This window comes from Lottia gigantea (genome assembly GCF_000327385.1).
Source record: "Lottia gigantea unplaced genomic scaffold LOTGIsca_126, whole genome shotgun sequence".
Taxonomy (NCBI): domain Eukaryota; kingdom Metazoa; phylum Mollusca; class Gastropoda; family Lottiidae; genus Lottia; species Lottia gigantea.
In genome coordinates, this window is record NW_008707351.1 from 226,346 (window position 1) to 248,977 (window position 22,632).

At 32.4% G+C, this 22,632-nt stretch overlaps 2 protein-coding genes across 2 annotated transcripts; both read left to right on the top strand.

Annotated features, from left to right (window-relative positions):
• Positions 1 to 237: 237 nt before the first annotated feature.
• LOTGIDRAFT_138494 (hypothetical protein) lies at positions 238 to 2,937 on the top strand (the record flags this gene model as incomplete). Its single annotated transcript, XM_009048645.1, has 4 exons — positions 238 to 460; positions 1,114 to 1,224; positions 2,437 to 2,629; positions 2,826 to 2,937. Coding segments are annotated over 4 exons (639 nt in total), but the record flags the coding sequence as incomplete, so codon positions are not given.
• Positions 2,938 to 6,960: 4,023 nt separating this feature from the next.
• LOTGIDRAFT_172064 (hypothetical protein) lies at positions 6,961 to 8,759 on the top strand (the record flags this gene model as incomplete). The annotated part of the gene is made up of 4 exons (XM_009048646.1): positions 6,961 to 7,027; positions 7,543 to 7,971; positions 8,167 to 8,301; positions 8,638 to 8,759. The coding sequence occupies 4 exons, from the start codon at positions 6,961 to 6,963 to the stop codon at positions 8,757 to 8,759; spliced, it is 753 nt and encodes a 250-aa protein (XP_009046894.1).
• Between the last annotated feature and the right edge of the window lie 13,873 nt (positions 8,760 to 22,632).

A 22,632-nucleotide genomic window follows, 5' to 3' on the forward strand; every position in this document is an offset into this window, starting at 1 on the left:
TCTAAAGAAGAATTTTACAATGGTAAGATTTGTTTCCAAATGGAATGTTACGCATTGAAATGAAATTATTTACAAACGCATTGCATATCATGATTCACGGCAGCTCAGGATAATTGTAAATACTATCAAAATCTTGATTGTCTCTTACGCACAGACATAATTTTACCAAGGTCGTTCTCTTGTAAGTCTCATATTTTCATTATTTCTGTCATTTTAGACCAGGATCAACTCTTAAGTTGGACCAGAAAACATCCCGAAAATTGGAATTCAGAGGAAGTATTAGATTGGTTAATCTATACAGGACAGGAAAAGGGATTAAATATGTCCGAACTTAGAGCTGAGGCCTTCCAGAATATTTGTGGAGCAGAATTATGTAGATTGAGTATGGACGAATTCAGAAATCTAGAACCAAAATATGGAAAATCACTGTATGAAATGTTGCGAAACTTGTTATCGGGAAGTGAGTAATGTTTTTTTTTAGCAGTTTTCTTTCGCAGCTGCATTTATCACATTGTTTTTAATATCATACTATACAGCTTCTCATTATTGACTTGTTATTGTATTAATGACTTGCTTGACTTCATACATTAACAATTACTTGACACGTTACTGTAACTGTTACTTACTTGTATGAATTTTGCATGAAAATAACTTATTTGTATGATTTGCCGCGTACATGGTTCTGTAACAGTTTCTTAATGATTTGAATTTGTTCTGTTAACTACAACTATTGTTACTTCTACAAGATAAAAAAACAACTATTGTTACTTTGAACAATTCTTTACTGACACTTACTGACTTCTAACAATTACTTTATTGTGTGATTGCTTTACAATTTACTTAGATGTATGACTTACATATTTGTGTGAATCTCTATAGTAACAATTACTTACTTGTATGAAATCGTGTAATAACAATATATCACTTTGTACAGTAACAAATAACGTAATTTGAGCAATTAGTAGATTAAATCCACATGAAGTATTTTCAACTAATGTCCTTTATTATATACCCAAATCTGGCTAATTTAAACAGCTTGCATAAACAAATCGATGTTTTTCTCTTTAGTTATCTTCAACAAACCCAGTGATTTATCTTCCGGTGATTATCAAGAGTTGTCACCCTTCAATAATCCTTCCTCGTCTCCAGTCAGAAGTCAGTATGGTAGTCCCACATTCTATACCATGACCAATAGAAAACAAGAAAGTCAGCATTTCAATAATGGTATGTATTTCCATGTTTGTATTCAAGTAAAAGAACGTAACTCCTCTAGAAATATGACAATTTTTGACGTCGTGGATAAGAAAGTCAAATCTATAGAAATTTCGAACATAACCCAACCGGCGACTGGTAGGTCATAGAGGTTTGATTTGCTTCATGATATTCCATAGTTGTTTTAATGAACATGTGTGGTATAAACATGTTTAAATGCTTTATTTCTAGGTTATTCGAATACCGAATCGTACAGAGAGGCCATGCCGTGTGATATGATGAATATGGATAGTTATGATTATGATATAAATGATCATCCTGCAGTTCCACCACCAAACAGTGAGTATTTCTGTCACATTTCATTTCTATAGCAAGCCTGTAGCTACAAGGGGGCACCCACACCCTCTGCAAATTGCCGAATATATTACCAGTCCCTATGAACAATCAAGTCTGGCTACGAGACTGCACTTTAATAAAGACCGTTGGATTTGAATACAGCGTTATGTTTCTCACGTTCTTCATATACTGTTTGTGAATCATAATCAAGGACTTTGACATTGATTTTATTGAGGCATCAGTGGCATTTTTATCTAATGTTTCAGTGGCGGATCAGTGCAGTCCTGACTTTGGAGTAATTTCTGGTATGATGGGTGGTTACCCTAGCTCTGTTCCTATGAGAACAGCATGTCGGTATCCTGGTAATAACTACACACCAGCTATACCAAGGCGGAGACCAGGTCGTCCACGGAATAAGACCGCCCCGGGAGAAGAGGACACTCGAACGAATAAAGAAAAGAAAGGTATGTATACGAGACTTATAGATAAGGAAAGAAATAGACACGACTCAAACAGTGAGATAGACATCCGACTAGAATTCCATTTGCCCTTTATAATGCATTACAAAGATATAGGATTTGGATAAAGTAAAGACAAACCAACTTGAGCGAGAAAGACGTTCTACTAGAATCCAATTTATCCCGTATATTGATTTCGATAGGTATACGTCCTGATTGTAAATTTGGGATATTCCCTTTTTTCATTTACATACACTCGTCATATACATTTATCTCAAAACACATACGGCAGCTATGAGCAACCCGACAAAGTTCTGATAAAGTATTTGAAAACTCTTCCAACAACAACAGCTTTGTAAGCTCTTCAATGAATACGAATGTTAAATTTCAATATTCATGGTGTCAATTTTTTTTATATGTCAATTTTCAGCCAAAAATCAACATCTATGGGAGTTTATCTTCGATTGTCTGGTGAATCCTGCTTATAATCCTCAGTATTTACGATGGGAGAACCAAAGAGATGGTGTTTTTAGATTCGTCCAGTCGGAAGCTGTAGCTCAATTATGGGGTGGCTTCAAAAATAATGAAAACATGACGTATGAGAAATTGAGTCGTGCAATGAGGTTCGTAAAATTTATTTATGTTGAGAACCCCTACTGCCCACGACTTTTTTCGAGGACTGTTTCAATTTCTTATTTTAGGTATATGTGCACATATTTGTCCGAGTGTTACTTCTAGTCAAGGGGAGATGACTTCCATGTTTCCCGAGTTCTGTATCTCGCACTTCAGATTCTTAACTTTTGCTTTATTTTATTTCAGACATTATTATAAACGTGGTATTTTAGAGCGAGTCGAAGGTAGACGTTTGGTGTATAAATTTTCTCGTAAAGCAATGGACAGAGCACGTGAGAAACGTCACATTACTTTATGAGAAGCAAGCTGAACATATCATGAACATACCTGAGAAATAAACAGGCCATGGTTAACAATGACAACATGGTTTGAAATGTGATAAAGCTTTGATAAGGTATGCCTTACGTGTCTGGTCGGTGCGGTGTTGTTATTTATAGATTTGTGGAGATGTGACAAGCGTAACGGAAGGACAATTAATGGATTGAAGCTGTATGCTGAGGCTGAATGTACTGATTCGCCAGGTTAAAGCCAGGTGTCGCCTTTATTGTTTCTCCACTAAAGACTTCAAACGGAACCTCCGTTTCAAGAAGGAAACAGCTGAATGTTTTTTCTTAATAGTGATAATAATATAATATATGAAGCTGATTCAGTAAGCTTTCCTTGGACTATGTATATCCGTTAATTACACCGTAAATTTGGTCTCGCAATACGGCTTTTAGAACGATCAATAAATCATTTGTGCAATCTCTACTAGAAGAAATACAGTCTTGTCAGCTTTATCATAACTGTGAACATAAACAAATAATATTATTGATAGAATGAATAAATTATTTTTTGAATGAATAAAATGACTAGTCATATCATTGAATATCGTGTAAATATGACATTATACATAGATTATTTATCTTATTTATTTGTATTATTTGTATTTGTGTATGTTTTGAACATAACAAAATCCTCGTTGAATAGAAACGCCTCTTTTAATTCTGTTAATTTATTTATATGAAATTTTCTTTTTAAGTCAAAATTAAAAACTAGCAAATAATTTCTAAGTGGACGTCACATACTTCAGAAATAGCTCAACTACTCATCTTATATAACGAATACCCGATTTTTGTTACTTGTTCGCTAGAATTTAGGCAATATGGGGCCTTATTCTCGACAACTTAACTTATGATGATTTTAGTGTTTCAGTCGTCTGAATGGTCAAACTCAAAATAGATTGTTAATTAAGTTTTATTATCTAATCAGATTACTGTAGTTCCTAAAATCTGAACTTTTTGAGAATATGGCTGCTGGAATTATCCTAGTCTATAAATAAAAAGAAACAAAATTGGAAATTTTTAAATCACAGACCAGGTTTGCCTTACATTCCATTTCAACATTCCAGCTTCAAAATATTTCATTTTTGAACAATTTTAAGAATTAAAAGGATAATAAATAATTTATTATATAAGAATGAATTTTTAAAATTCATATTGAGAGTAATCATGACAAAAAATATTTATTTTTTAAATTATTTTATATTTATGCGTTACTTTCCTTACATTAAAAATGTACCCAATGATCATACCATATTCATAATAACTGCCAAAAATCTTTTTTTTTAAGATCATTTTTCTCGAATTTGTCAAGTGCTATTTATATAACCTATATTTGACGTTTTTCCATCACCTTTTGTGCCTTTCAGTAATATGAAAAATTTGTTATAAAGGTAGAAGACTTAAGAAGCTAAAAAGAATCAATTCGAAACAACAGTTTTTTTGGATATAGACTTCTATTTATTTCTTTATTTCTATATCGCTTAACAATAATTGATGTATTGAGCATTGTTTTAACAGAATATAGTTTAACAGTTGATGTATTGAGCTCTGTTTTAACAGTTGAATATTTTATCATTGTATTTCTTTTAACACTTACATTTAATTCTAAAATGTTTAAGAAATTTAAAAAAGATTCTTCTTAGCATATTCCGACTTCATTAGCCCACAAGGTGCAAAAAAGTAGGACATAAAACTCCATTCGTTTCATTTCATTTCTTAGCATATAGCCTTTGTGTATCTAGGACACCTCTATTGTGACCATTCTTAACTCCTACTGAACGTCTGTGGTTTATGAATTACTTTCAATAAAACGATTATGGCGTGCAAACAATTCAATTCAAATGGTACTTGCAATTTCCTTTTTTATATTAGATATGCAAGAACCACATACATTGGGCGGAAAATTGCAATATTGCACATAAAATGAGATAAACCTAAATCTAAGGGACGGTAGATTACATTTGTTTACATAACATAACAAAAAGTAAATTGTCTATTCTAAGAATGTATCGGATTTTTTTTCTTCATGCCTTAAACATTTGCTTAGACATATCAGGATGCCTTGAAATTGCCATGTTATCATTTATGCCTTGTTCATGATGCTATGCTATAACGCATATTTGAAAAGAAAGCATAGTTTTGGAGTTTTGTTATCGGAAATGTTTGCCAAAAAGTACGAAATGTTATGAAAATATATTTCGAATCAAACTGTATTTTATAATGGAATCAAAGATCTGTTTGAAAACATGCTGGTGCCTTTACACATGCTATTCCTTAAAAATTAACATATTAAAAGTTGTTTTTGTTTTGTTGATAAGATTATAAAGTTTAATGTTATTTTAAAGTTGTTAAATTAAACATATATTTTGATAATTGTTAATAAAATGTTTGCAGTTGTTTGGTCTAAAATGTGTTACTGTATTGATTTTAAAATATCTTTACTGATATATGAATAACTAAAATGGGGGCAGGGTTCCAAATCTGACATAAAACCGTCAATCTTTTCAGTGTTGTACTGTCTTAAATCATATTTCATGGGATTTAATTTTAAATTAGGGTTGTTGTATTAAACAATCTGATTTTACAAAGTTATGACCATTTGAATCTTTAGGATGGCACAATACACAGAGGTTTTCCCAAAGCTATTCACGAAAAATCTGAAATTTCAACAGGATATACAAGAATTTGGAGTAGGCCAGGAAATGAAGAGAGAATGTGGACAGATCAACTTGAAATTAAAAAAAAAAAAACAGAACGATCAGAATAAATCACATGTTGGTGATCTGCTATAAATGGACACAACCCTATCCACATCCCAAGACTCTGGATGAAATTCAGTTTAAACACAAAAGAAGAAAGAATCGTTCTACCAAAAATAAAATCAACAATATCAGCATCAACAGCATCAAAACAAAATTTTAGACATCGAATAAATAACAATGTTTTACCAGATAAGCCATAACCAAAATATATACATTATACCATTCAACACAGCACCAAGACTAACAAAAACATCTACTTAATGTGAAAAGTAACACCTTTACTCAAGATTCTCGAACTCTGTCGACGAATTTTAAATAAAAGGATATTGGAAATTGACGGCTTCAGATAAAAGTCAATTTCCTTGGAATCAAGTTATCAAGGGGATAAATAATAATATATAGTTCAAGTATTATATTTATACAAAAACATTGAGAGTTATTGTTCTATAATTATCTTCATAATTAATGTATTGTCTTATTATAACCTTATTTGCCCTAATAATTCCTATTACAGCTTATCTTTTAACAGTAGATAACCTGGATGAGACGACACTTCAAAGCCGTAACCAAGGTCTCTTTTCTTTGAAGGAAAGGTCTTGTTGTCTTCATCGCAATGCCTGTAGCATTTGCCTCATTTGCCTTGATGTAGTTACATCGCTGAACTATTATGCATTGTATTTTAAGTATCTTTATCTTCAGGTGGTTATCGGTTACCGTTTGTCTTTAAAGAAAAATCATCCCCCAGTCATCCTTAATTCAAGGAATCTCTCACACCGAAAACAAATTAAATTAAACAATCCCACGTTTTTGAGAATATTTCATTAGAAAATGTTTGTTTCAGATGGTCGCGCAGTGGCAGATGGTCTGGAAGAGTGAGTATGCTATGGCACTATCTATATATATTTATTTGAGTAGAGCTCAACTTTAATAAAAAAAAATCTCGGATCCAAGAGCCAAAAGCTAATGGGTTGAAGAAATGACCTCTGAGACAACCTTGTGCACCAGCATCAAATTATTGAATCGTACGTAAATATATCATATAAACTATCTTGAAGGGATGTCAAGTTGACAAACCCAGAGGCATACTGGCATTGATATAAGATCTATCATTCATATTTGATTTAAGTTGGCGTGTGTTTCCTTGAGTGGCATACCTTCTTCCAATAACGAACGTCTTTCTTTAAAATATATAATAGTATACAGCCAGTACACAATGATTATAGTAACAAGACAATCATGACGGCCTTTTCACTGTTCTGGAAGTTGCACTGGATATATCTGTTAGATTTGGTTCATTTTGCAGGTGGGAAGTAATATAATTTAAGAAGTTAAATGGGACCCGAACACAGTTTGACCATTTCTTAATATAAAGTCAAGGTGCATTTAAACTTTACTGCATTTTGAAATAGTATTTAATGAAACGCAAATTTCTTGGGAAAAAGAGCCAACACATAGTTTCACTTAAGACAGGCGAAACATCTCTCTATATATGTTTCGATATGTTTGGCTTTTATAGTTTAGGTAGGGCCTACACTAAATGGGTTAAAATTGTGGCTTTACGAAGCGTTTTGCAAAGTATTGATAAGAATGACCCTGTTTTCAAAATTTTTAACAGTTAATTCATTTATAATGAATAATTCCATACATTTTCGTGAAAATCCAAACATAAGTTGACCTTTCTGCTTTTAACAACTGTTGTAGAGCTCTGGATACAGTCAATCTTAGCGACCGACAAATGAAAAATCACAGTTGCCGTCTGATTCTTTGAGGAGAAATGTGGATTTAACATGAAATCATGACTTATTCCTTTATTTTCAGAATGTGGAACGTTTTTTACCAAAGCTTTACGTGAAGTTTCCTATATACAGAATGTTTCAGAACAAAATCATTTGGTTTTCGCCCTAAAATCTGATCCGCAAAGTGTAGTCTATTTATATAATGATGTATTCAAAACGGGGGCAGTAGCCATGGGAAAGGGATCCAATCCAAAAATAATCTTTTTTGCAATAGATTGTGATTACCCAGAACACCTACACACGAGCGATTTAGCAACTCCAACAGAATATTCATGGTTATGGATAAAGTGGACAGGGACACAGCTAAAATTTGGTACAGGGAAAACTCCTGGTGTGGATTTGGTATACTCTACCCCCTTCTCTCATGATGTTAAGTATATTGGTTTTGCAAAGTATGGCAGAAGCACTGAATCTCATTGGATAGTTGGTCAGACCAATGAACACATGAATGGTAAGTCATGATCTTAATTTTGGGCGATTTTTTATATCATGTCTGGATATATGACGCTATAATATTGATATTCGGCTCACGTGATAACCTGTTTGTCTGGTTTTATGGTGATATCTTTGATGATATTTGAGTTCTTGTGATAAGATGTCTGGTCTATCTTTGTTCGAATTATAATTATAACTTCTTATATTACAGAATCTGAATTTAAGAAAACAGAAGGTAGGCGAATTAGAGATACATCAAGCGCATACCATGTAAGCAGTTCTTTCCAATGCGCTGAATTCTGTTTGAGTCTTAATGGATGTTATGGATTCAACCTGTCATTAAAAGGTGTGTACTCATTTAAAATTAAATATAATAAAATGTCGAAAATACATTCTACTTTCATTTGTAATGGTACGTTCTCGTGTGATTTCTACATTTGACAATGTTTCGAACTTTTAGTAACAAAGATCTTGTAGTTGTCTGCAGCATATTTTTTCCCAGGGGAAAAAAGGTTGGTACATTCAGAAGATGGAAGCTATGTTGATTGAAGCTATGTGGTGCAGGCTTTCGCCTATAGTATCCTCTCCTTGGCCAAGCAAAAACACTACGAGTATCTTTCATTTGTTTTGAGAGAAGACATACCATTTCATAAGATAATCAAATTGATGTCTATCATTTCAGTGAATGGCTTTTCTGTTTGTGAGTTGATCCAGAAAGATATGGAATATATTATGTGTAATGATATCGACTCCTTAGATTGGACTGTGGAAGAAAATTCAACATGGACACATTATTATCTGTAAAACTTTTAACATTTTCCGTGGCTGATTTAAATAGCCGCCCGACACGGAAATGATATCTTCATTACGTAGGATAATTTCTAAATTTTAATGAAGCCTTATATCATATTAAGTTACATTTTAAGGACCACGAAAATCTTACTAAATAAAACCTGTCAGTCATAATTCCACGTGATTTTGAAATTCTTAACCATTTAAGTTATCAACTTAATAATTATTGAAAATTAACTAATGCTGTTTGTATAGACCGACGTCAACTTTCCTTTTCAAAGTTTCTTTTTTAATCTGGCTTATCCAGACGCTTAAAATATATGAAAAATGCATTTCATTGACATTATTATTTTAAAGAAATTGTAAGGAAGTTTTTTAGATTTGTATGTGTATCGGGGACATTGATAGCATCAATTTTCACCAATGACATTTGCAGTTAGACGTGTGCGGTTCCTGCATTTCCACAACCATATATGTGTTTGATGACGTCACTAATCACAGAATACGCTTTATCTTCGCGTTTTGATAACTTCACGAAACACTTAGTTTTAGTGGGATGGAACTACAGACGTCGAAGCATTTTACATCTAAGCTACTACTTCAAGGGTATTTACCAAATCGATTCAAAACCTGCCTTAAGAAATTTTACGGCCGCCATCATGAACTAATTGAAAAATATATGATATATGTTCCCGCTATCATTGCAGACAAACTTGTCATCACAATAGTAGGCTATGTTGAGTTGCCACCATATGATTCTATAATTTTACTAAACACTAGGTTTTGTTTTGCCTACCTATTTTATTTGTAGTATTTAGCAGCAATGACAGGTATGGTTTCAGGCAGGGTGTGCTTACTCCTCGGATCACTTGATGCCACTTTTCGTCATTAAATGTTTCCACATGAAATTTGGCGTTTGAACTATTGAAATTGGAGCATAGATGTTCTATTTATAAGTCTATGAATTGGAGATAAATGTATTTCCATGGTCGTGTATATTTCTGTCAGTTACTTCCCTTTAACTTTTTAATTTCGTCGCTATTTCTTCTGTAGGCTCGTTCTTATTTATTTTTTAGTGAACGTTGAGCAGCTATGACGAATGTGGCGCCAGGCAGGGTATGCTTACTCTTGTAGACACCTGATACTATTTTTCAATATGAAACTATATATTTTCAATATGTTAATAACTTATGATTGATGTACTTCCTCATGTGAAAAGTCCATTAGCTGCTACCAATATTTCGTAAAAATGCTATTACGGGTTTCGTTTTGCGGTTCGGATTGTTAGTACTTGGTTTATTTATCTACGGGCAACCATGTTAAGATAATATGATTATTCTGGTCAAAACTCCCATGACCATTACGTGAAACTTTCCACCACTCCGTAGATCACGATAGTCCAATTTTTTATTTGGAATTGACTATTCGCGGTTCAGCAAATTCGTAATTTTGTTCATCATAGATATATTGGCTATATATGGTGGACAGTTGATAAAATACAGCCATTTTTCCGCATGAAAAGGCTAAGTATACCTATGAGGTTTACAAAAACAGAGTGACGAGCCTGACAAATAGCTTTCAGGTGTGACCAACATAAAAGATCTGAAACGGCGAGAATATCAATTCTTAATAGAAATTTTCTAACTGAAAATTACATGGTTTTTACTGTTGAATGTATGCTGTTGCTAGAGAGGAAGACAACATGGAGGACGAATGAGACAGTGGCAAGTCACTGGGTCCACTTTTGACGAATATCACCAATTGGTGGGGCAACTATTCCCATATTAGGACAGGTTTTTCATAAATATGCCGACGTGACATTTTGATTGACAAACGCCTGGCGGATTACGCCAAGCATCAACGCTTAAAACCACTTCGGAGGGTCGCAGCGTCGGCAGTGTGTGGCGTTTTTTTAAAACACGTGTATGTGGACAAGGACCTATTGAAAAGCTATGTAGGGTTTCTCGGCGTTTTCACGCCATGTATTACGTAAAGTGAAAACGCGTAGGCCTATGTTGACATTTGTAACGAAAATCATGACAAAATGAAATTGAATGCTTACGCATTACACTAATCTATTATGTACGTCTATATCAGCAAACTACTTTTAGAAAAAGAACAAAATAAACCTGGCCACAATTTTCTGCCCAAAGCAGCCATTTTTGTCAAGGAATACAGAGCCTAAAACAGCGATTACAACGATGCAAAAAGCTGATTTCATCTCTCAAAATGAAAAAGTGAAATAAAAAAAAACACAACGCTGCGAGTGCAAAGAGTGAAATTTTGTTCAGTGGTATAAGCCTACTCTTTTTGAATCTAATCCAAATTCAATTTTCGAGAGATCTTTACTGTGCATCTTAAAGTACAGAGGATCGGGAATAAAGAACTTCTTTGAGGCTTATGGTTCCCAGTTGGTCTAGGTCATAAATATACTTAAACTTAAGTAAGAGACAGTGTGTCTCGGACTACTCTATTAAAGATAACAAAACATTGATTTCTGCACAAAAGGTATTAATAAAATATGTATCTGGAGTATGGGGAATAACAGGATTGGTCAAGCAATTTTAGATCCATTCTCGGCCCCCTCACCTAATGTTTTTTAGAAACGCCACTGATTCTATAATTGAACTGAAAAAATTGTCGAGATTATGTATGAAGTTGCATTCAATAATTGAATCTCTTAGATGTAAAATTATCGGTTGACAAAATCTCATTGTGACTTAAAAACTTGAAATTGATGTTATCTTACTTTGATCACAAAAAGAAATTGCGTTACGCACTTAATAAATAATACAAATATAAACACTCCACGATTTGTATGTCGAATTGTATTTGTTGTGTTGACAATTAGTGATTTTTAATTTGGGAAATTTTAGTCAAATAAAAATATAACGCGGGGACATAAAAAGAATTGTTAAATTTTATTTTACAGAAGGCAATTGTCAGTTAACCATTTCTCGGTATAAATTTCTTTATTAGGACGAAACCGTACATAAATAGATTTTACTGACATTTTGTGGTCTAAATTCGCACTGCTTATTAATCGAAATCACGCATAGACACGCTTATATATATTTTGATCAGATAAACAAGTAATTGACACTTGTTTGATCGACATCAGTAAAAATATAGATATTTATGGCAGTGGTTATTTACCACTGGCGTGTTTAGCGTGGTAAATAGCCATAATTAAGTACCCTTACAGCTATTGACCACGGCGTGGTCATGATTTGACATTCCATTCGGGAAAAACTCCTCCAAACTGCCTAAATATTCAAAATAACGATTTTGCATTCAAAAACTCATCAGGTTCATCAAAAATGTCGTGTTAGTTAATTAGTCAAAATTTACTTTTAACATTGTCAATGAATTGGAGAGCAGGCTTATTAAAAGTATATCTATTCAAAATATATTGAGGACTAATCTTCCCAAAACGATCGTTAGTCTATTTTGTTCGAGAATTATTTTTGAAAATAAATTCCGGCGTTTTATGCAATTTGTCTCATAACATTACTACGTTTTTACAAGTAATTTTAGTGGCGTATTTAGAGGGTAGTAGGGTAGAGTAGTATCAATATCTGTATCCTTACTAACCTTTACTACACACTACAGTCAAACGGTGTCAATATATGTATCCTTACTAACCTTTACTACATACTGCAGTCAAACAGTATCTATATCTGTATCATTACTAACCTAGACTACATACTACAGTCAAACACTATCAATATCTGTATTTTTTCTGACGCCTGGAAACAAATAATTCGGTTAGCTCAAAAGAGTGAGTCGGTCGATTCTAAGATAGTTTTTCATGCAATGTAACATAGGGTTCATCCTTGGGCGATGTTAAACATTTGGCAAAATCGCACCCATTACCAGTTCATTATATTCAACCCTTAGCCATACAATTCTTTCAAACGTTTTTGTTTTTGTTTTGTATACTGCTCTTCTTTAAGTGAAACAGAAAAGTACGACGTTAAACTCCATTCATTTCATTTCTTTAAGTGCAAATTAATAATTCCGTCCAAATCTGCCACGAACTATAATATTGTGTTCAAGCTTGAAATAGAACGCTTTTCAAAAAACAAGGAAAACTAGAGCTGTGAACAGCACTGAGCGTGGCCCGTGATACTTTGCCTGATAGCTGTAAGACTTTTTTGAACTTCGAATCCTCCCAAGCCCGGTGTTGACTCGACCACTTTTAGTAAAGAGCCAAGCTAAATGAAATGTTTTGTGAAAGGGTAAATTCAATCTTGTATCAATATAACTTATCGTATGGTTATTTTAATAGCTTCATGGTAGCTGTAATATACAGGTATGTGTGAAATGTGAACATTATGTGACGGAATTTCTTTACTGATATAAACATGATCTATAAGTGTCCCACCTTCAGTAGTGTAATGCTGAACAAGTTGTTGAAAACCAAATTTTTGAAAACAATTTAGTATAGACAAAGATATTTCCTCCAAGATATTTTGGTTGAAATCCCCCATAATAACATAGTCTGAACCAGATTCTTGTAATTCAACTAATAACCTTTCTAACATTGGGAGAAATAAATCTAATCGATAACCGGGTGGTCTATAGATAACAATTACGTTAATATTTTTATCCAAAATATTCAAAGCAATGTGTTCTATATTTAAAACTCCCAATTTTAAAATGTTGACATTTTTGTTTTGCTTATAATATACTCCTACTCCTCCGTGCCCCTTTTCTTTCAAAAATTTGAAATCTCTAGTGTCATCATAGCTGTTTGCTTTTATTCCCTCAGCCTGACTAACAAACTGTTGTGTGTATCTTGCAGATAGAGTTCTATTAATGGTACAGAAAAAATTCGAACAGGTTAATGTATCAAAAATTCACTACTCTATATGAGAGTATGTTAAATTATTGTAAGTGAAAATTAAAAAAAAAATTGAAAAAAAAGTTATTTTTTTAAGTGTTAAAAGATTACATAATCAGATTAATCTGTTGATAACCCAAACTACTTCACACCTGCATGTCAAAAGTTCATATGGATAGCTTTCCTATCATATTATATAACCTGTTATAACACCTGTCAATCATTTTAATCCCCACAATCTACAGATTTTTATCACATTTTTTATAAAAATTTAACACTTTTATGCCTATTTTCAAAAATTCAATTTTGTATTAAACCACCCATGTCACATATCGTTGAAAAGAGAAAATTGAGTAGATCCTGAATATACAAACCATATTGCTAGGAGTTAATTACATTGTAAGTTAGAACCCTCAGTCGAAAAAATATTTTTAAAACATATTTTAATGGATTATTGTCATATATCATTGAAAAGATAATCAAAAGGGAATTACAAAATAGAAAAAAATAATTTTCTGTGTTTATTAGAAAATGCCATACAGCCGTCCAAAGTTGTCAAAAATGTTAATTTTTGAATGGCTATTAAACAGGAAGTTAATATTTTTTTAACCAATATGAGTACACCTGTGGATAGCTTAGGTCAAGAACATCCTACAGTGAAATTTTCAAGGTCATCGAAGGTCAAGGTCACATGGTGTGACCTTTTGAATTTTCAAAAAATTCAAACGAATATAAATTCAAATTCGAAATTCAAAATTCTGTTCCAACAAACTGTAGACAAGGTTACAAGGTTTTAATAGACACCAAAATCATAAAAATCGGATAAAAAATGGAGGACTAATTAATTTTTTGCTAAACTGGGTCAGTCCGAGGCGACGGCTTATCATCACTTCCGGTTTGGATTTTTTCTGCTAAGTGCATTCTAATTATGACTGACAGGAAATATATATGGTTTTTGCCAACATCTGAAATTACAAGTGGGGGTGCCAGGCGTGATTTAAAAAAACGGAAGTTCTCACGCAAAAACCGGAAGTGATAGGAAAATTTTGATTGTATAAATTTATTTGTATGGACATTCTGTATATGTCCTGTGAATTTCAGATCAATCGGATAACTAGCGGCTGAGTAATATTTGCACATTATACAAAGGCACACTTCCGGTTTAGCAAAAATTGAGTTTCAGATATTCATTTTTGATTCCAGACATTTAAAACTGTTTGATGAAGACAATTATGCTATACCATTTTCGATTTTGTCTAGGGACGTTCCCAAAAAAAAAAATAAAAAAAAATAAATTAACATAACGAAAACAATGCGTGTCAAATCTAATTTGCCACGCAACAACTAATTAATATTTTTCAACACTTTTAACGAGGTTGATTATTATGAAGTTTTATCCAACTTTATATAAATTCATCAATATCAATAATTCTACACTGTTTACTGGCTAAAGAACAAGTTATATTGTGATAGGGTTCATCGTTTGTTGATAATATACAATTTCACCAAGTTTCGTCCAAATCCGTTAAGAATTGTGCATTCTACACTGTTTACAAGCCAAAAATTAAACGCGTTTCCAAGAACAAGGGCAATAACTCATATCAAATATTTCTTAGATTTTGTTTTATTTTCATAGGGCTCGTGATAGGGTAATAAGAAACAATTTCACAAAGTTTCGTCCAAATCGTTAAGAATGGTGCCTTCTCGAGTATTTACAAGCTACAAATCACTCATATGATTATATACCAATCAAATTTAATAAGCTCAAGTTCTCAGGAGGAAGGCTTTGTTGTTTTGTTATAGTCACGGATATTTACCTTCGTTAGAGATATTAAAATGCTTATTTTTGTGTGCTATGTAAAATGTGAGCAATATTTATATTTTTGAAAGTGACTTTCTGAAATCCAACAAATAAAAAAAAAACGTGGTAAAATTTGGTTATCACGATTTGTCTCCATAGACTAACATGGTGACATTGGCCTAATTTAACAAGTTACCACGCCGTGGTATATGGCTGTAACGGCACTTATGACTACTTACCACGCTTACATGTAGCTTAAGAACCGTATGCGATATTCTATCAGCTATCGTTAAAAACAAAAATTATACCTCTGGGGTCAAAATTGGCGAAGTTATGGCCATTTTGGTTCAGGTGTGGGGGTCGGCAGTCAGCCTATAGAGTCTAGTTGCACTGCTCGGGGTTAAGACCAAAACTTTAACAGACTGCCGTTCGAAGACTATCAGAGCTGGAAAGCTGAAATGCACTGGAGGTACACATCCATCGGAAGTTGCTGTGTTGCAAATTTCAAGTTCTCACCTCCAAAACTCTGCCTGTTACAGCACTTTTAGTTTCAGACTTGTTCACCAAAGCAAAAAATATGCGAGTTTCCTCTTGAAAATTCGGGTGCAACTTCAAAGTCGACTTCCTCGAAAGATTGAAAAAAATCCGAATTTCTGATTTTGACTGACATGGATAATGGACATGTTAAACTTTCAATTGCAACAAAAATTATACCTCTCGGGTCAAAATTGGCTGAGTTATGGCCATTTTAGTTCAGGGGTTTAGTTTTAGTGGGGGTCGGCAGTCCGCCTATAGAGTCTAGTTGCACTGCTCGGGGTTTAGACCAAAACTTTGACAGGCTGCCGTTCGGAGACTATCAGCGCTAGAAAGCTGAAATTTGCACTGAAGGTACACATCCATTGGAAGTTGTTGTGTTGCATAGTTCTCACCTTCAAAAGTCTGCCTGTTACATCACTTTTAGTTTCAGAAAAGCATAAAATATACGAGTTTCCTCTTGAAAATTCGGGTGCAACTTCTAAGTCAATTTTCTCGAAAGATTGTTAAAATTCCGAATTTCTGATTTTGACTGAAATGGATAGGAGACGTGATAAACTTTCAATTGCAACAAAGATTATACCTCTCGGGTCAAAATTTACGAAGTTATGGCCATTTTAGTTCAGGGGTAGGGGTCAATTTCTAAATTACATTTTGGTGAAATCTCCAAATATTGCTGAGAGTCTTAGATTGTCTTTGGGTTGATGAAAATGCCAAACATTGAAAACGAAATTATTTGAAACTGTGAATTTACAGAGGGAGATTTTCAGTTCAAAATGTGTGTCATTTTCACATGAAATTTCTTGGAGAGAAGTGTGTTCATTTCAAGTGCAAAATTTTCAAAACTTTTTTCAATATATTCATGAACCCAAAGGCATTCTAAGACAATTGGTATGCACTTGGAAATCATATTTTGAATATTTGTGACATGAGAGAACTGAATGTGGCCAGAAAGTAAATCCTTATAAGGCCCAACAACAACACTTAACAATTCATACACACAATTTATAAACATTTCTTGCATCGAAATCAAACAGACTATTTATAAATAAATATTGTAAATCTAGATACATTGTATGTTATGCAGCCCTGATATTTAGGTATATAATATCAATTGTCTTACCATTGTTAAAACTCATTTCAATACAAGTTACTTCTTTTTGCACATGGCCAGTAATATTGGAATTAAAATTGGATGAGCGGAGTTTACATGTGGACAAAGGTAGACAATTTCAATTGGTTGTGGTCCATAGTCAGTACCACAGTAGAGTATTGGTCTTTATATAGTAGACCAAATGATTTTAACAAGTATGTCTTTTTAACTTGTTATTAATATAATTCTTTTTTCAATAAAAATCACCCTTTTCTGACATGAAATTCGCATGGCACACAACATTTGTACAGTGTGAATACAGTGGATCAACGCAAAGTGTATGTGGTCAAAGGGGGACAGTTTAAATTGTATGTGGTCTGTAGTCATTATAATATAGTTGACTGAATTTCTACACAAGAAATTTCGACATAAAATTAACGCAAGCAAAATTTATATTACTTAAAATGTACGGACTGGATGTGCATATTGTCAAAGGGAGATAATATCAATGTTTTGTGGTCTGTAGTCATCACGATATTTTTCATGGGCCCATAATTTTACATCATAGAATTCAAGTTTTGAATACATAACTGAGACCATTCCTTCAGTCCAATCATAAAATCACAATAGTTACTATTTAATAAATTATACACTTAGAGGCTGGTTCGGAATTATTTTCATTGAATATTGTTACATGTTGTGTTTACATAGAATACAATATATTTTCTAACTTAAAATTTCTAGACTATCGCCTATTAAATGAGTACACACCTTTTAATGACAGGATGAACCATAACATTCATTAAGAATCAAACAGAATTCAGCGCATTGTATAGAACTGCTTACTTGGTATGCGTTTGATGTATCTCTAAATCGTCTACCTTCTGTTTTCTTAAATTCAGATTCTGTAATATATAAGAAGTTATAATTATATGTCGACCAAAGATAGACAAATCAAGAAACCAGATATTATAAATCTTATCTTAGACCTAGACAGGCAGATTATCACAAGATCCGAACTATCATCTTAGATATCACCATAAAACCAGACAAACAGTCTATCATAAAAACCCTAATATCATTATAGCTAATATCATAGACCCGGTTCACAAGAATTAAGATATCATTTTAAATAGTAGTACTAGACAAACAGGTTATCACAAGAACCCAAATATTATTTAGGATCATACCATTTCAATAGCATGGATTGAAATCGACATTTTATCACACACAAAAATATATCACAATGGTGCCAGCCAGACAGATTATCACAAGAACATTAATATCTCAATATAAAACAGGACAGACAGATTATCACAAGAACATTAATATCTCAATATAAAACAGGACAGACAGATTGTCACAAAAACATCAATATCTCAATATAAAACAGGACAGACAGATTTTCACAAGAACCAATATCGTTATAGATTTTATCACACAACAGACAGCTACATCGCGAGAACCACCACTTTATTATAAATAGAATCGTAGAACCAGACAGGTTATAACAAGAACCCGAATATCTTTATCAGTAAGTATTATTATAATAAAACCAGACAGAGTATCGATACAGATATTGAAACATTGGAAAATTTAATAGAAACAGAAGAAAAAACACAGAGTGTAATAATATATTAAGACAGCCATTTATTTCGTAATCCCTACTCATGATTCGTTTAAGATGTCAAAAATCATGATCATGACATACATTTCATATGTTCATTGGTCTGACCAACTATCCAATGAGATTCGTTGTGTCTGTCAAACTTTGCAAAGCCAATTTACTTGACATCATAAGAGAAGGGTGTAGAGTATACCAAATCTACACCAGGAGATTTCCTGTACCAAATTCCAACTGTGTTCCTGTCCATCTTATCCATAACCATGTGTATTTTGTTGGAGTTCCTAAATCGCTCGTGTGGTTTTGCTGAGGGTAATCAGAATCTATTGAAAAAGGGTTAATTTTGGATTGTCTTCAACTCCCACGGCCACTGCCCCTGAAAAACTCGAAAAAGATGTTGGTATAGAAATGACGTCAACTTAAACGCATGCCGCATGCCCAATACTTGGAAAGATTACTTACTTCAATATGGAAACTCTTCAATCAACATCGAAATTAGAAGAGAAACTAAACTGGTGGCTAATAAAAAATCTGGACGAATTCCCACCTCTTCTATAGAAATACCATCCACAGAACTGACCCGAAAGATACAGGTTCAAAGCGAAAGAGTACGACATCCCCTTTAATTTTGCGAAGACGAATAGAATATCTCTACCTGCAATTTTAACCACTATTTCAGCAATTAAATCTCCATTACACATGATACAACTTCTCTGATGGGAGTGGAAATGTATCCAAAAAGAGACAAACGGATATGCAAGATGTTTTACCACAAATGCATACTGGAAACTCCAGGAAATCTTACCATCAAAATTCAGCATTGCCAACATTTTAGCAAATTAATAGTATGTCAAATATGAAATCCAGTTTAAACAGAAAAGACAAAAAGGAATCGTTCTCCATTAAAAATAAAATCAAGAACATTAGCATCAACAGCATCAAAACAAAATCTTAGACATCGAATAAATAACAGTATTTTACCAGATATGCCATAACCAAAAAATATACCATCCAACTCAGCAACTGGTGTATCAAGACTGACAAAGGCATCGACATCAAGTGCTGAGTATAGTAACACGTTTACTAAATTTACTAACTTCAAACGACTAAAAGTATTACTTCCGGTTCAACCTAACCTCTATCAATCGAATCGTAAAGAAAGACATCATGGTAAATTACCACCTAATTGTAATCTAGGTTTATATGATACACTAACTACACGGAAATGGAATGAAATGAATGAAGTTTTACGCGGTGCAATTAGCGGGGCATTAGCCTGATCTTACTGTCGAGGGATCCTTTTAACGTGCACACGGGGTCTCGGTTTATTGTCCCATCCGAACAACTAGACGTTTTTTCCATGTCAACCATCATTTCATTATTCATCAATTCAATTATTGACAATTGGACTATATTAAAAGGAAGCATTCCGTTAATATTCTACTTGTACAAATGTAACTAAAATATTTACTCTCAGTAGGCTGTGTATGTAATAAGGAAAGGGGGGGGGGGATCATAGATCACATGCTTTTTTTTAACAAAATATACTTAAAGGGGCATTCCGCTTTTTCTGTAAAATATTTTCATTATCAAAAACGTCGTATTCATACCTATAAATATTTCAGTATGCTATCTATATCTATGTATACTATATCTACTTGATCAAACTGACTTTGTTTTAAGAGGGTTAATTAAAAACCGAGAGTACTAATTGTTAATAAACCACTTTGACTTGTTTTACGGTGATTAGCTTTATAATGGCTCGTTATATTTAGTCGAAATCTTTAGAAAACCTGGGAGACATATTTCTCTTATTAGGCGTTTATTTTACTCAAAAGTAGTCTTCTAACAGCTTGCAAACGCACTAAATAAGGTTATGTAACCTTTTACGTGAAGTTTTGACGTTAAAAATTTAACGGCTGGACTCTTTTAGTTAAAACTTTCAGATACGTTATTGGATACATCTCTATAGATTTTGGTTTATAGTTTTCACAAATTTGGGCTAAAAAATTTTTCGGCCTACAAGAAAGCGGAATGTCCCTTAAATATTATACACAACTCATATATTTTAACATAATTAGTATTTCTATTTCTCCAAATTAAGTTGTACAACAGAAATGTTTTGATATACTGTATATAATACAACATAAATATTATGATATACTGTATATAATACAAGAGAAATATTTTGATATACTGTATATAATACAACATAAATATTTTTATATACTGCATATAATACAACATAGATATATTGATATACTGTATATAATACAACATAGATATATTGATATACTGTATATAATACAACATAGATATATTGATATACTGTATATAATACAACATAAATATTATAATATACTGTATATAATACAACATAAATATTTTGATATACTGTATATAATACAACATAAATATTTTGATATACTGTATATAATACAACATAAATATTTTGATATACTGTATTTTGATATACTGTATATAATACAACATAAATATTTTGATATACTGTATATAATACAACATAGATATATTGATATACTGTATATAATACAACAGAGATATATTGATATACTGTATATAATACAACATAAATATTTTGATATACTGTATATAATACAACATAGATATATTGATATACTGTATATAATACAACATAAATATTATAATATACTGTATATAATACAACATAAATATTTTGATATACTGTATATAATACAACAGAAATATTATGATATACTGTATATAATACAACATAAGTATTTTGATATACTGTATATAATACAACAGAAATATTTTGATATACTGTATATAATACAACATAAATATTTTGATATACTGTATTTTGATATACTGTATATAATACAACATAAATATTTTGATATACTGTATATAATACAACATAAATATTTTGATATACTGTATTTTGATATACTGTATATAATACAACATAAATATTTTGATATACTGTATATAATACAACATAGATATATTGATATACTGTATATAATACAACAGAGATATATTGATATACTGTATATAATACAACATAAATATTTTGATATACTGTATATACAGTGGTGTAACGTATTTTCGTATATATGAGGATTCAACACCGAATTTCGTCAAAGTTAAAAAAACGAAAAAAAATGTTACGTCTTACATGTTTCCTCAGATATTCTACAAAATAATTAAAATTGGTTTATTTCGATTTTCTTTATGAATCCTTCAGTTTGACCCATATTTCATGAGCAACCAACTCGGCAACGGCTACAGAATGCGTCACCTATTTTCGTGTACAATGTTTGATCTATAAATAGATGTTTCCTCAGATATTCTACAAAATAATTTAAATTTGTTGGTTTCGATTTTCTTTATGAATCCCTCACTTTTACCCATATTTCATAAGCAACCAACTCAGAATGCGTCACCTATTTTCGTGTACAATGTAAAACAAACTTTGATCTATAATAAGTCGAGAAAAACACGTTGTATGGATACCGGGTGGTATAATTAACTTCTCTTAGTATTTATCTTTAATATCAATTCATTATAACTAGTGACAATTCTTTCAAAGAACCACGATTTAAAAAAAAATAGTGACTGACAAAATAAGATATGTAGCGTGATTTATTGCTAAAAGTCACTGAAACAACATAAGAATATGGTCCACTTTGTGTTCCATAGAAATTTTCTGCTGATACGGAATCCGCTAGTTGATCACGTAACTTCATTCGTTGGACTACATTATAGCAGACGACACTGGAATTCCGATTACCGCTTGGGATTATAAGGAAATACGGCCGATAAAAAATGGTGACGTTTGGTAATAACTGAAATCCGCCATTTTGTATTTGTCAAAGTATATATTAATACATTTCACCTTTCTTGAAACTACTGGATTCATTCGATCCTACCTATACTTGTGTCCGAACCATTGAAAATTGCGAGCATTAACTCCTATATTGCACTAACTTTTCTTTACAA